Source organism: Nicotiana tabacum, chromosome 8 (assembly GCF_000715075.1).
Source record: "Nicotiana tabacum cultivar K326 chromosome 8, ASM71507v2, whole genome shotgun sequence".
Classification (NCBI taxonomy): domain Eukaryota; kingdom Viridiplantae; phylum Streptophyta; class Magnoliopsida; order Solanales; family Solanaceae; genus Nicotiana; species Nicotiana tabacum.
This window is the reverse complement of record NC_134087.1, coordinates 28,384,265-28,400,949: the sequence shown is the minus strand read 5'-3', so window position 1 is coordinate 28,400,949 and position 16,685 is coordinate 28,384,265. Positions and strand designations below refer to the sequence as shown.

Sequence of the window (16,685 nt, the reverse complement as noted above, 5' to 3'; positions counted from 1 at the left end):
TTAGTTATAGTGTCATGTTCTATTAATTCACTAGTTCCAATATGAGTAAATTGGGTAGTTTCTCCATTAGGCAAGTGTACTTTCTTTTGTTGATTTGTTTGTATTAAGAATGTCTTGTTTAACAATTCTAAATCAGCTACCATATGATTTGTAACTCCTGTGTCTATAATCCATTCTTGAAGAGTATTAGAGGCTAATAGGGCATAAGGAATACCTACTGCATTAGCCGTTGGGGTTGCTATAGTAGAAGTAGAAGTTGAATTATCTTTGTTAAGTAGTTGCACAATGTGATCATACTGATCTTTAGTGAAAGTGCAATTTGCCGTCCAAGGAGTATTGTTTACTTGTCCAATGTTCTGAGGATTGTTAACACTCATTGCACTGCTTGTTAGTTGAGAATTTTGAGAACTGTTCTCATTCCAATTGCTGCTAGACACCTGATTACCCTGTATACCAATATCAGATAACACATTGTAAGCATTGTGTGTATTTGTGTTCCTTTTCCTTGACCTATATTCAGGAGGATAGCCTACAACTTTGTAGCAATTTTCTTTAGAATGTCCTCTTATTTTGCGTACTTCACAGAATAAATTGAAATTTTTCCTAGTCAGTCTCTGATTATTTCCACCAGTCCTGGTATGCATGGCTACATCATATTGATTAGTTCCAGACGAGGATTTGCTCCCAGTAAGCCAACATTATTAGCAATTGATTTTTGACTTTCATCACTAATCACCATGGCATATGCCTGATTAACTGATGGCATTGGACTCATTAGCAGAATCTGACTCCTAGCTTGAGCATAAGAATCATTTAATTCCATCAAGAACTGAAACATTTTTAATATTTGAAAATGAACCACAAATTCTCTTGATTTTAGGCAGTCACACCCAGGTGCAGGGATCAATGCCTCAAACTCTTCCCACAAATCTTTTAGTCTTGAGAAATATGCAGAGATAGATGTTGTTCCTTGACTCAGCTTTGCAATTTCTTTATGCAAATTATATGATCTTGAGCCATCAACTTTATCAAATCTCTCATGCAAATCATTCCATACAGCATGTGCACTTGAGGCATACATTATACCTCCCAGCAACCCACTGCTAACAGAATTCATCAACCAAGAAAGTACTATGGCATTCACTCGTTCCCAATGATTCCACAAATTTTCTAGGTAACTTTCTTTGGTACAGGACCCATCAACTAATCCTAACTTATTCCTTCCTAACAAAGTCATTCTCATAGATCTAAACCACATGGAATAATTTTCAATCCCAGTTAGTTGGAACGATATGATTTGAATGCCACTAACATCAGATGGACTTAAAAATAGCGGATGGTTATAATCAAGTACCTGCAAACCTTCTTGATTAGAAATTGAAGTACGAACTCTATGAGGAACAGGTGGAACTCTATTAGGAACAATTGAAACTCCAGCAGGAACAATTTGTTATTCATTTCCAGCCATAGCGATCAAGATTTTTTAAGGATTGAAATGATGAAGAAGTGGATTTCAGAAGTATTTCGATTTTGTGAATCAAGAAGTTGAATCGAGGTTTCAGCTACTGAATTTGCTGATCCTGCTCTGATACCCAATTTGGATAAATGGAGAAGAAGATGAAAGAAGAAGAAACAGATGGGAAGGTCGATAGAAACTAAGAGAGAAAAAAGTGATTCTTATTATCTGAATCAATTACATAGAGGTGTATATATATATAGGTAGCTTACTAATTAACTATTAACAACTAACTAGAAGTTATTAACTAATTAACTAACATTAAGAATGGTTGTTAGTAACAAACTAACCAACTAATATGAAATTACTAGACTGCCCTTTCTAGACTATATTATATCTTTCTCTACAGTATTCCTCGTAGGCACTAGTGCACATATCTAGTTTGTCCTTTTATACATGAGTTAAAAAATGGTTGTGTCATTGGTCCGGGTAGATAGATCCCTTGGTCCACTAGTGATTTCAATAGCGAAATGGTTTCGGGTTAGTTTTGGGACCGTCAAAATAACTATGCCTAGGCTGTCTCTTATCTGCTCATGGGCGTTGTTATTTCCATTGCTGTTAATTTGTGCATTGATTATTTCTTCGATACTTCGGGAAGAGCAACGTTGGCAAAGGAGGTTGAAAAAGCCATGCGCGTTCTAGAGGATATAAAATCTACTTAAGTATTCATTTGCAAGATGGAATAAGGTGTCGGTTTAGGCGGTAGTTGCTTTAAGTCCTTGATCCAATTTGGATGGAAGTGGGAATAGAACGAAAGAGTCTTATAGTATTGATATAAATCCGCACTAAGATTTTTGGAGCCCATTAAAAAATGAGGCTTTTAAGGTAAAAATTGTACGGGGTAGCCATTTTTTAAAGTGGTATTTACTTTTTATCCAGCATTTTTAATGCTTAGCAATAGTAACCACTAGTCTATTAAAATTAATATGAAAAGACTGTGTTACTCTTTCTTCTATCTCTTTCCGGAGAAGAACTATACAACTAGACTCTTTCTCATCTGTTGGATTGACGGACGAATCAGAGTTCCTCCTCGAATCACCAAGGGTTAAGTTCCTTTTTGCAATGGAAAGACTTGACTGCAGCGATCTCATTTGTTTCTGCCATATTTTTTCCATGGATTTCATTTTCAACTTATACTCTGACCAACGATTCTCATACTCTGACCAACGATTCTCATAAATTGCAATTATTATTATTATTTTTTTTGTAAAAAGGCACAAATAACATTTGATTTTCTGCTACGTTATAGATCCTGAACTTAGAGTTACAAGTTCAAAAGTTAAGGACACTTGGTCCTGAACTTCGAGTTCCAAGTTTAAAAGTTAAGGACACTTGGTCCTGAACTTCGAATTAAAAGTTCAAAAGTTAACACTTGGTCCTGAACTTAGACTAACAAGCTCAAAAGTTAAGGACAATAGGTCCTGAACTTACAGTTACAAGTTTAAAAGTTAAGGACAATAAGTCCTGAAGTCCTGAACTTAGACTAATAAGGTCAAAAGTTAAGGACAATAGGTCCTGAACTTAGGCTAAGAAGCCCAAAAGTTAAGGACAATAGGTCCTGAACTTACAGTTACAAGTTCAAAAGTTAAGGACAATAGGTCCTGAAGTCCTAAACTTAGACTAACAAGCTCAAAAGTTAAGGACAATAGGTCATGAACTTAGGCTAAAAAGCCCAAAAGTTAAGGACAATAGGTCCTGAACTTAGACTAACAAGCTTAAAAGTTAAGGACACTTGGTCCTGAACTTATAGTTACAAGTTCAAAAGTTAAAGACATGTAGTCCTGAAGTTAAGTTCAAAAGTTAAGGACATGTAGTCCTGAAGTCCTGAAGTCCTGAACTTAGAGTTCCAAGTTCAAAAGTTAATGACATGTAGTCATGAAGTCCTGAAGTTAAGTTCAAAAGTTAAAGACATGAGGAGAAGGGTATTTTCGTCCGGACAATTAAAGTTTATTAAAGTAGTGGCTAAAGACTAAAGACATTTTAAACAGTGACTTAAAAGTAAATACATGTGCTATTAGTGGCTAACCGTGCGCTTCCCCCTCTTTTAAGCTCGACCTAAGTAAGCCCGTGGCCCATGAGACTTGATAGAGGCTGGGCTGAGCCGACTCGTGGACTCAATAACGTATTTAATTAAAAATATAAAAAATATAGGAAACTAAAATAATAAGAAGAGTAGTGTAATCTCAAACTGGTAATAATTTTGTTGCGAATATAAAATATTTTTGTTCTTAAAATTAGTTATTTCTTAACGTTTAACTAATTAACATTGCATATAATTATATATTTTAGATAAAAATAAAGATGTTAAGACATCTTTGTTTCACAAGAGAATTCAAATGTACTTGATGAAGATGATCTATTGGTGTTGGATATGCCATGACTAGGGGTGGCAAAATGGTTCAAAGAAAATAGTTAACCACCCATATTATCCGCTAAAAAATGGGTTGGATAATGAACTTTTTAAAAACGGGTCAAATATGGATAAGAACCATATTATCCATTTAGAAAATGGATAACCAATGGATAACCAATGAGTCTAACTTTTACATTTGTATAGCCTCAAATTGGGGTTCCTCAAGTTAGGGAGACTAAGAATTCTCCCAAAAGTGACATATACAAGAAGTCATGGATAATATGGGTAACCCATATTATCCGCCGGTTAACCCATTTTTTATCTGTATTAAATATAGGTCGGGTCGGATAATTGATCTGTTTTTTCATTACACGTTTTCGACCCGAACCATATCCGCCCCGCCCCGCCCGTTGGCCACTTCTAGCCATGAGTACCTTGAAAATATTTTTGAGTATTGACTTTTAATGAATGAATTATTGTCCTCCTTTTTTATGTTTTATTGTAATCTTACAATGTCAAAATTACTTTGTTTTGCAGAAACATTTTATCCAACGAGAATGTTATTTAACTTGTTTATATATATATATATTCAAAAATTCAAAAATATAAAAAATAATTTTAAAAAATGGTAGGCCAGCCCGTGGGGACCCGTGAACCACGTAGGGTTGGATTGGGCTGACCATTTTAAAACCCATCAAAATAGTGTGCCGACCTGGCCCAACCCGTCAAATGCCCAAGCCCGCATGAGCTGGGCTAGACCCGGCTGGGCAGCTTGACCGCTCTAAAATTATGTAGTTATTGAAGTTCGTTTTAGTACATTTGAAGTACCTAAAAACAAGAAAAAGATGATCTACATATTATAAATTTCCATATGGAGACGCATTTCATATAACCAAATCTTTGCTTGCTTTTAATTAAATGAATAAAAAATGTAAAGCTTAGAAAATCTCTTCTAGACATGCGTTGCAAGATTTCGTAATTTAAAACCTTAATTAGCACCCATTTTCACCAAATGCCTAATCTGGTTCCTTTCTTTCCTAATTTAGTAGTTTTCATATTGCAAAGTTAACTTTGAAATTCAGAAAGCTGTTATTTTTTTTTAATGATTCAAAGATGCTTAATGGTTTAATTGCCTTAATAGAAGTGTATTTGATGATATGCTGTATAATTGTGCAGCTGTATTTTGCATATTAATGTCCAATCCCATAAAAATTGTAGATAACATAATAGAAGAAACATTACTACGAAAATGGTCTATTGGAAACGGCATCTCTACTCCAAGGTAGGGGTAAGGTCTGCGTACACAATACCCTCCCCAAACCTCATTAGTGAGATTATACTGGATTGTTGTTGTATTACTATGAAAATGCAGGATTCCGATTAGAAGACAACAGAAAATGTGGAATTGGAACAAGATTCCAAAATTTCACCACCACTTATATCTTCGTTAAGTCTTTTTTTTTTTTTTAAATTTTTTTGTATCTAGTTAAACATCGTCACATATGAAAAGAACGTAAATAATTTATGGAAACAAAAGTGTGTTTTGTTGAAAAGTAAATAAAAATAGTTGGTTTATACGTGTATATAATAATATGTATAGGGTTGTAATTCAATAAGACAAAGATACATGTGCAAGTTGTATGACTAGTTACATAATATAAGAGATGAAATAGAAGTTCTGAGGAAATGGCAAACGTTGGTTTATACCCACTGTATATGTGAATTTATAGTTGAAGTACAACAGATGTAAGCCCTCGTATAGATAAGTACAAATATATTGGATAATTGTGGGCACGTGATTTTTGCCCTATATGAATTACTCCCATAAATTCAAAACAAAATAACTTCTTTTAATTATTTGCAATTTTTATGGATTTCGTAGCATTTTCTGATAATTGTTTGCATTCGTCTGTGCATTTTTATTTTTTGTTTAATTAATGAAAAATACAAAAATATGTTTCATTTGAATTTAGGATTTAATTTCACATTTTAGGATTAATTGACAAATTAGTTGTTTTATAAAAATGGGAAAAATCACAAAAAATAATTTATTTTGCACTTTTAATTTTCATTTCGAAATTTTGGTAGTTTTCCTTGAATTTGTTTTTTTTAATTATTTGTGGTAAATATTATTTAGGGTTAATTAATGTAATAAGATAATTTGATTAGTGATTAATTTAGGTTTATTTTTAATTATAGTTTAAAAGAAACTAAAAGAAAATTGAAAAAAAAAAGAGAGAAAAAAAACAAATAAAAGGCTGATTTGGGCTGCTTTTAATTTCCAAACCCCAGGCCCAAACGTTTCCCCCCCAATTCCCTGCACCTGTCCACATACCCGCAAGTTGAGGCCGAGACCCGCTCCCAATTACCCGGTCCACCCCCTTACAATCCAAACGACCCCGTTTTGTGTTGAGTAGATCTCAACCGTTAACTTTCCTTGATCCAACGGTCGTGAAGTGGGCGGGTCGATAGTATTTATATGTCCAAACCTCTAATCCCCCCCCTCATCGTCTCTCTCACCCTTCCGCTTCAGAGGTCAGGTGTAACCCTAATCCGCCGCCCTTATTTCCCCACCGTCTCAGCCCGACGTCGCCGACCCAAACACCACCCCAAATTAACACCGAGAATCCTCTCACCTCCTCATACCAAATCCATAACCCTTTGCCCTCGAATATGTCCAGAACTTCTCGAATCTTACATCTGAGTTCGAACCCTAAAAGTCTAAAATCATTTTTTGGTCGAATCTGGTGGCATGCATCGACATGGATGGGCTTTTCTCACACTTGGATGACCGACTCACTACAAGATTGATGCCATTTCTTCTTTCTTGACAGAGAAAAGCTATTGACATCAGTTTCGTGTGAATCAGGGCATCAAGTGTAACTTTGAGTTCGATCGGTGAGTTTCTATTTATCTTTGTGTCCATTTGTGGTTTTAGTTCACTTTTCATCCTTCTTCTTTTCTTCTCCTTTTCTCTGGTTGAAAACTTAACCAATTTTCTGATGTTTGATTCTGTTCCCTCTGAATATCTCCCTTTTTATGTTAGACTCATTAGTTTAATTAGGTTATTCTAATTTAATAATTTAGTTGATTCCTTGCCTATTTGTGTTAGTTAATCAGTTAATTAGTTTAGGTTTTGGAAATCATTTGTGTTTTCTTTTGTTGCTGATTTGGTTGAGTTTATTTAGCTGTGTAGGCTTTGGGTCTGACCCATTTGCAAAAGAAGGGAGGCCCGTTCAACTAGTTATACCATTGGGTCAACTTGACCCACAACCCGTTTGAGTTCCTGGGGGGGGGGGGGGGGTAAACAGGGTTTAAAAGGGTAAATTGGAAAACCTAGGTAGGGAATCTTTTGATAACTGTCTAGGAAGCTTCCTAGAAGCTGAAAAAAGGCCTTACTTCGCCAGCAAGTCCGAAGTTTAGGGATTAAGCGGCAAAAATGAGAATTGGAAAGGGACTAAGGGGGTGAATATTAAAATCTGAAAGCTGCCCAACTTCCTGGCCTATAAAGGCATGCTTTCTTGCATTGAAAGGCAGGGTTGAATAGATAAAAATTCTGAAAAAACACAAACTGCTGAAAAATTACTGTTCCATTGAGTTTTCTTCGGTAATTTTGAGGTTTTCAATTTCTGAACCAATTCTTGAGTCGCCTGGGGTGGAAATGGATTAAACTCGGTTCTTATTTGAAAGTTTCAATTGGTTCTGGTTGTTTGGTTTTGCCAGCTGCATCCTTTGATAATTTAGAACTTCTGGAAAAACTGCTGAATTTGTAAATCTAAAAATGGTTTAAGCTTGTTTTGAATCAGTTTTTTTGAAGATCCTCTCCTGTTCCATTGGTTTATCCTGGGTTGTTCATTATTCGTTTGGTCAAATTTGAGCTAACTGCTGCTGCTCACTGCTGATTACTCATTTTTTTTGTTTTCTTTTGCTTCCTAGGTATTTCTTTATCTCTGAGCAACAAGTGAATGTTGACTATGTGATTCCAGTGAAATCTGATGAAATGCGAGCCATATTTACTTAGTTTTCTTTCTGTTTCCCCTATTGATTTCCATGTTCTGTAGTTAGAATTTAAATTGCAAGTGTTAGTTTAGGCGTTTACTTTTATCGTTGCATACCCTGAATCTGTGGGTATGATTAAATGTTCTGAATCTGTGAGCAAACCTGTGCTTGTAATGAACGTTGGACTCTAGTTTTAAATAAGTTTGAGTGTGTCGAGTGAGGGAGCTGTTAGAACTTTGCAACAAAGGTTTAATCTAATGTTTTGGGTTGGAGATTGGGTTCAGTTTATGCTTAAGATCATACATGTTCAACAACTCCTTACATTTCATCTTCTATTTCATGGAAATTGAAATTCTTGTTTTCTTGTTCATGGTGGAATGGCCTTATAAGACTCTGTTTATTAGTTGTGAATGAAAGTGTTCAGGAACCATTAGTGGAGAAGAGGAAATATGAATATAACCATCAGTTTTGAAATGATGGCTTTGTTATATGAAAACAATTTTTTAAAGATTGATATTTGTGACATAATTTCTTTTTTGCAGTGGTTGAATCTAGCTAGTTTGTCTCAATATAGTAAATGTCTTGGTATTGGCAAACATCATTTTCTCATTTCTTGCTTTGGTTAATACAATAAGTTAGTGTGATAATTTTGTTTCTTAATTCAAATCAGTTATGGTTGCAAATAAGGAATTTAGTGGGATTCAATTTCTAAATGGGCCGAAACTAAAAATGGGCCGTAGGTAAAGACTAGTAGGCCGGGCTTAGGTGATTCGCAAAATTGGGATTTGTTGGACTTTACACTTGAGCTTTGATTTAAAGTAGTGTAGACCAAAAATAACTTTGTCCAAACCAAACGACACACAATCATATTCTCCGTTCTACAATGTTGCATTTCCATAACCATGTCCCCCCACAAAACTAGTTAGCTTTTATAGAAAACTTGAAGGTGTGCCATATTAGATAAGCTATAGTATATGGCCATCAAAAAATTGGTTTGAATTTCCCTTTTAAAATTGGAAATGAAGCGTGCCGTGCCAAATAAAAATTGCATGACCCTCGTTTAATTAATCTTGTTTATCCTTAGACATCGAGGCGTGCCATTTAGCGAATTTTCCATGGCCCTCGCAAAGTTGCAAATGCGTAATTACTTAGGTGCGTTATTTTAATAATTTACCTTCCTAAACTCGGGTGCGCATTTATGTGACCCAAATCCAAATCTCAACAACGTTAGATAAAATGTGTTGCGTACTGTGGGTGCATTTATGTGACGTGGTTCAAGACGCATTTTAAATGACGTTGCAATCTTCCTTTAAAAATGAATAGAAACGGTTAAAAGTTAAAATTGAACTATAGGCTAAAACATGTGTTAAAATCAGATAATAGGACAATTATAACAGTTGAGCGACCGTGCTAGAACCACAGAACTCGGGAGTGCCTAACACATTCTCCCGAGTTAACAGAATTCCTTACCCAGATTTTTGGTTCGCGGACTGTTAAACAGAGTCAATCTTTTCCTCGATTCGGGATATGAACCGGTGACTTGGGATACCATAAATTATCCCAAGTGACGACTCTGAATTTAATAAATAAATAATCCCGTTTCGATTGTCACTTTAAGTTGGAAAAAACTCCCTTATACCCTTCCGGGGGTAGGAAGAGGAGGTGTGACAGCTCTGGCGACTCTGCTGGGGAACGAACCCAGAATCTCTGGTTCAGGGTTCAGAATTCGAGCTTAGATGAATTGTTATATTTGGTTTTATCTGTTATCTGATTTTATTACATGTTTTGGCCTAATGTGCTAAATGTTGCTTTTACCGCTTTGATATTATCTGAACTGTATATAAACTGCTACGAAACCCTTCTCTTCTCATCTTCGGAGATGTGCTCGCTGGTCGAGACTCCCTATTCTGTTAGTGTCATACCTTGAAATAAAAACGAGGCTCAGACATGTTACTAAGCCGGATTGCCTTTTGGTTCTCGGTACGTAGCCCCCTCCTCGGCTCGAGTTGTCCGCTCGGGTACACAGTCTAGAACACATACCCAGGTTTTTGAACCTAGAATAACTCAGCCTCATGCCGGATCCCTAGTAGGAACGTTTGTTTGCATCATGTGTATTTGACTTTGGAGACTCAACACAGGGGTTGAGTCTGTCTAGGACAGGTGTATCCGAAATGTAAAGACCATTATGATGCATCTTACTTGCTACTTGTGCATTCATTTGCTTCGGATTTGCATGTTGACTGGCTGATAAGGAAAATTTAGAAAGGTTAATGAGATGGTTGAGAGGGATAAGTGACTATTTTGAAAAATCAATGTCCCAAAACATACCGAAACTCTGCCGAAATTTCGAAAAAAAGAAGAATTTTGTGGAAAAGGAAAAAAAGAAGGAAAATTCTTTGTGTTTTTGGAAAAGAAAAAAAAGAAGTTGGTTTTCTTTTTAAAATTTCCCGAACTACGCCAGTTTGATTCTCACAGGGTGTGAGATACTTAGGCAACCCCCATCGGGTCCAACTTCCTTTTTGCAAAAAATAGCCCGAAAAACCAAAAAATTTATGTTTTATGGTTAAGGTAATGCCAATTTTGTCAAAAATAGCCGATTGTCCTCAAAAGGATGCCGGAGGTTATTTTTGCAAGAACAACCACCTTTAGTCTATTTTTCAAAATTTTAGCCGGTTAGTGAGCACAACCTTAAAACCTTTCTCCGGAAGTGCTGAAAGGCCGTATTTGCAAAGCTGGTTTTTACTTTTGAAATAAAATCTAAAAAAGTGTCAGCTTTGTTTTTGAGTCAATTGAATCGTGATTTTTGCTTAACCACCCTAACAAATGTGCAGAATGAGCACTAGTCAGAATTTGCCAATAACAATCGTGAACAAGATCCCTTTGGAGTTGCATATGTGGTGGGATGATCTGGGTAAATCGGGACAAGACACAGTCAATCTATACTTAAGAGGCCTCACTGGGTTGCTGAAGATCAACCCTAGGGGTGACATCATAAAGGCGTTGGTTACATTCTGGGACCCGGCCCACAACGTATTTCATTTCTCAGATATAGAACTTATCCCAACATTGGAAGAAATAACCGGATATATTGGGGGTCCTAAAGTTCCCCTGAGACACCAGTACCTGATTGCTCCAAGGGTCGTAGCCGTACACAGGTTCCTAGACTCTTTGAAAATAAGCAGTGGGGTCCACAACCCAGACATGGCAGCTGGTTTTTGTACTTTGCAGTTTATATACAACAGATATGGTCATATAGGGGGGTTCAACAAGCCGGAAAACAAAATCTGCAGCAGAGGAAACCGCCTTAAGTGGGAAGAACACAGGTGTTTTGCATTTATGGTAGTCTTATTGGGACTTTTGGTGTTTCCTAGAAAGGATGGGAATATTGACATACGAGTAGCCGGGGTTGTCAGCACTTTTCTTACTTAGGCCAACAACACTCTCGCACCCATGATAGTAGCTGAAATCTTTCGCGCTCTCATAGCCTGCAAATCCGGAGGAGACTTTTTTGAGGGGTGCAATGTGTTGTTGCAGATGTGGATGATCGAACACTTACACCATCGTCCTTAATTTATGAGTTATGGGTCGACAGAGAAAACATGTATAGAGGAATTTTATACGAGGGTTGATGGGATCAACCTGCCAGAAGGGGTTACAGAATGGATAGCACACCTCCGTTCCATCACTGCAAACCAAATAGAGTGGACATTTTGATAGCTGCCTGTGGATGAGATCATATACATGCCAGCCACTGGGCCTCTGATAGGACTCAGGAGTATCCAGCCTTATGCCCCATATCGGGTTTTGAGGCAGCTAGGGAGATGCCAAATAGTTCCGAGAGATGAAGATCTTAGTGCCCAAGTAGTCGAGATCGGACTCAATGGTCAGTTTCATGAAGCAACAGTCCGCCAAATTTGGAGTGAATGTCAGTACTTAACATCAAGTACTTGTGTACGTGATCGATCCAAAGGTGAAGTTTCACCAGGGTACCTGGCCTGGTATAGAAGAGAAATTGAGTTTGGGAGGCTGGCCAAAAGACCCCACCTTCAGGAATTCGTTGAGGCGTCACAAGAACAATGGGCTTGGTTGGCCAAAGAGAGCGAGTATAGGGCCACAATAGGAAAGTTGGAGAAACAAGTCAAAGAACTTCAATTCGAGAATAGCTTACAAGCCACGACAGACGAAGGTGAAAAGAAAAAGTAGCTAAGGAAAACGAGGCCATTCGAGCCCAAATTCAGGAAATGAAAGTAGCGGCAGAAAACCCCGCCCGAAGTGCCAAAGATGAAAAATTTATAGGTAACCTGAGGCAGAAAGTGAGTGACTATAGTTTTGATTTGAACAAAGCAGAAAGTGAACTAGCTAGGGCTCGAAAGCAATTGGCTAAAAATGCGGATGAACGAGCACGCCTGGTTAAGCAGTTGAAAGAAAAGTACGAAAATGAGGTCGCAGGACTAAAGAAAAGAATCGTTGCCGCAGAGAACAAAGTGATCAAGCAGGCGAAAGACTTTAAGACAGAAAGAGAACATTGTTATACAACATTGGCACAATTAGAAATGGATTTACAACAACTTCAGGAGCAGAATCATGTGGCCGAGCAAACTTTGGAAGTCAGGGCCCAACAGATCGGGCGTTTGTTGCAAGAAAAAGGAGTCATAGAAGAAAGAATTAGAACCATAGCCAATTACATTGTTGTGAAGTGCCAATCCTGTGAGGACATGACTCGCACCACCTTCTTCGTGGCAGTGATGACATTTGTTAAACAGATAATGAGTGACTTGGATCGACTTCAAAGGGATCTTGCATATAGGCCCGCGGCGAGACCGAATGATGTCCCGCGGGCACCAAGAGCATTAATGTAGTCATGATTTTTCATTTGAGTCTGTATTTCCTTTTCCGCTAGAGTCTGTTAGTTGTTTTGAGTCTGTATTTCCTTTTATGCTAGAGTCTGTTAGTTGTTTTCGAGTCTGCATTTTCTCTTGTTGGAGCATGATAGTTTGTATTCGGAGTCTATATTTCGTCTTTGCATCAGAGTCTGTTAATTTCTTTTGGAGTCTATTGGTTTTAAGTCTTTGTAATCAAAGCATTTAATTTTCATGAAAATTGAAAATCCCAAAATGTTTTATTATTTACTTTCACACTTATCTCCCAGAACTACGCTCGGTCTGATTCATGCGGGGTCATGATACATAGGCAATATCTATAGGATTCGACCATAACCAAAAGAAAAAAAAGAGAGAGGAAAAACAAGAGAGAAAAGAAAAGGAAAGAGAGAAAAATAAGAAAACCAAGAGAAAGAAACAAATGGCAAAACAAGAGGGAAACGAGAGGATGAAACTAAAGAAAAATTAAGGGCCAGAATGAAGAGAGGACAAAAAGGGAAAAGAGAAGTTGCAAATGGAAATAAGGAAAAGCCGGGATGACGCAAGAAGCTGATCAAATGCATAATAGAAACGGTTAACTGCTTAGGTGCATTCATTCCCCAAAATGTGTGGCTACCAATCTGTTAAAGTCCTAATCGCTAACAAGGTTGTTGTTGATGTATTAAGTCCAGGCAGGTGGTTAGTTGATTGGAGTTCTGGCAACTCACTCCTACAACACCCGATCAATAGACAAGCTGAACATGGCCAATCAAGAACCGGAGACAAGTATTGTTGATCCGTCGAAGGAGGCGGAAGAATTGGATGTTAATGCGATGAAGGAAGAGATGTATAAGTTAAAGCAGCAAATGGCTGAAATGTACCAGGCCTGGACAAAAGGTCATCCGCCACTAGTTTATCCCGCCAACCCTGCTTATATCCCACCATCGGCCCAACCTCAGGAGCCTCTTACTGTGAACTCATCTCCAGCCTCTCCCCTCTACCAACAATGTTACGACACCACTTCCCATACTTCTCAAGCTCCACCATCCAAACAAGTCCCATACCCTCCTCCACCAGTCACTCCCGTTTTTGTGGCACCTCCACCTGCTGCATTACACCGCTCTTCCAGTGAACCTCTATTCCAGACTCACGACAACTAGTATTATCCCCCTGAACCCACTTTCAAAGTTCTGGAACCATATTCTTACATCCCTCATCTTGATCTCCCGGTAGAGACCGAGAAGCTACCCAAAAATCTCGAACATGAGGAGATGATCAGAAAGGTCAAAAGCTTGAAACAATCGTTCAGAGATATGAGGGGTTTAGGAGGTCAAGTAAGCATTGTCGCACCTCCTTTTCACCGCACCCGCGAGGCGCGTGGGGAGTTTTCTCCAATTGAAGGACAGTCGAAACGGGATTTATTTAATCATTTAAGAGTCGCCACCTGGGAATTTTAAGGCGTCCCAAGTCACCAATTTTAATCCCTGAATCGAGGAGAATATGACTCTGTTTATTATTCTGCGAACCAGAAATCCTGAGTAAAGAATTCTGTTAATCCGGAAGAAGGTGTTAGGCATTTCCGAATTCCGTGGTTCTAGCACGGTCGCTTAACTATTTTTATTATTGGCTTAATTATCTTGATTTTTATTAAATATATTGATGTTACATGATTTTACTACCACTTATACTTATTGTGATTGAAAACCCTTCTTTGATTCGAATTACGCGTACGTATATTCGTGTTATAAATTTAAAAATGCGGAATTGTGTCACGCGTACGTGTACACAATAACTTTTGATAATATATTTATTAAGCAATCATTTTTTCGAGATTGTGATGAATCAAGAATATTTGTTTTTTTCTTAAATATTGAACCGCACATCGCGGACTTTTATGAAATTAATTTAACGCCTTTGGAAAAAAATCCTTTTATTAAATATTCGCTCGAAATTGCGCGTACGCATAATCCGAATTTTGCTTTTAAAAATATAATCAGAGTACGCGAACGTATCCCTAATTGCGCGAAATATTTGCAATGATATTAGGGATTTTTTCCATAAATTGTTTATTATATTATGAGAAATCTTCATTTAAGATATCCTTAATTCTTGAAAAAGAATTCACAATTTATTGAATGTTGCCCATTGATTATAATTTCCGAATATAAGTTATATTCATTCCAACTATTCAAATTCAAAGAACAGAATAAAAATATGATTAATACTATTTTTTAAACAAATATGACATATATATATATGCCAAAGAATAAATTGCATATGAAACTGAAAATAAATGATTCATAAAGGAAGAAAATATTTTCCGAGAATTCTCACTATTTACTTAATGCAAATTCTATTTCTAATTATCATTGATGTAAAGTGTGGCAATTTATGCTTGTACATCTCTTTTCATTCTCATATACTTGCTTTTAATCTAATAGGCCTAATTATTTGGTCAATTTGTTTTATGAAGGTAGATAGGCATCGAATTTATAGGAAAGGAATTATTATACAAGTTAATTCAACAAAGTTACCTTACATGCAACCTAACTGTTTGGCGTAAACATTCATAACGTTTTAATGTCTACGAGCTATACCAACTTACTTTACTCATATGATTATACCTGTCATCATACCATATAATAACTTATACCAATCCAAACAAAATCATATTTGTTACAAGATATTCTACTAATGTAACTTCTTAATCTCTACATTTAGCTAACGGTATTATGGGATGTAATCAATGGCCCATTTTTATGCCTTACTCCCTGTTTTGACAATTCACATATACCTATACCAATGAGATTTCGGAATGGCTAACATTATTACAAAACTTTATATGAATTTCAAAATAAGACAATTTAACTCATAGCTATCAAATTGAATTCACTACTAGTTAACTAACATAAAAAAATGAAATTTAAACTAATGAATTCGGACAATTGAAAAATAGAATTTCAATTCAAGCTTCATTGATGAGTCATGTTGAATCTCTTTCCAACTTAAAATTTAAAAGACATGTACCTGAAAATGAAGGTGGAAGGAATAAATTTCAGCAGTAGCAGCAGTAACAAACTCAGCCCCAAATACCAGTATTCCCACAGATTTAGACAATAATAAGATCCGAAGAAAACAGATGCACAGTACAGTTATTTTTTAAAATACACTTCAGATGTTAACTGAATCAGTGGAACCAAGTAAGGTTGAACAGATTCAACAAAAGAACAACATTTCAGATTTCAATTTCTTTTCAGTTTCAAATTCCCATTTTTTTTTCTGATTTTTCTGTTTCTGCTGCTGTATATCTGTGTGTGTGTGTGACTGTTCTTTTTGTTCCCTTTCTGTTTATTCTTCCTCTCCTAAAATCTCTCAAACTCTCTTCTTCTGAAAACTGATCTCTCCTTCTGAAAACTGATTTCCCTCTCTTTGAAAACTGATTTTTTCTTCTCCTCTTAAAGCCTGTTTTTAAAACTCTCTCTAAGCTCTCTTTTCTCTGAAAAACTCCCTTTTTCCCCGCTTAAAACTCCTTCTTAAAACTCCTTCTTCAAACTCCTTTCTGTCTGTCCAGCTCCTGTATTTATACAGGGCTGGTTGCACCTTTGTAATGGTGGATGGACCCTTTATCCCTTTAATAATTAGAAAGTTTCCATTAAAAACTACTTTTTACTACTTTATATGATCCTAACCTGATTTTCAGCAGCCCCATTATCCCTTGTTCCCCATTATTATCTTAAACTATAGCCACTAACATTATATTATAATACACTAGCACTAACACCCTGTTTTTACTGTTTCATTCCCAGAAATGCCCCTGAAATCCTGATGTTATTACTGAAAAATCAGAACCTACTGCAAAACAGATTCTAAAATCTGTGTAAACTTAATTATCCTTCTGATTTACAGCTATAACCAATCCTATTAACCTCCTAACACAATTGTATTTGACCAACTTTGT

General features: G+C 36.7%; 1 protein-coding gene across 1 annotated transcript; it reads right to left on the bottom strand.

Annotated features, from left to right (window-relative positions):
* Positions 1 to 646: 646 nt before the first annotated feature.
* LOC142163016 (uncharacterized) lies at positions 647 to 1,237 on the bottom strand. Its single transcript, XM_075220263.1, has one exon. It carries the CDS (start codon positions 1,235 to 1,237, stop codon positions 647 to 649), a length of 591 nt encoding a protein of 196 aa, XP_075076364.1.
* Between the last annotated feature and the right edge of the window lie 15,448 nt (positions 1,238 to 16,685).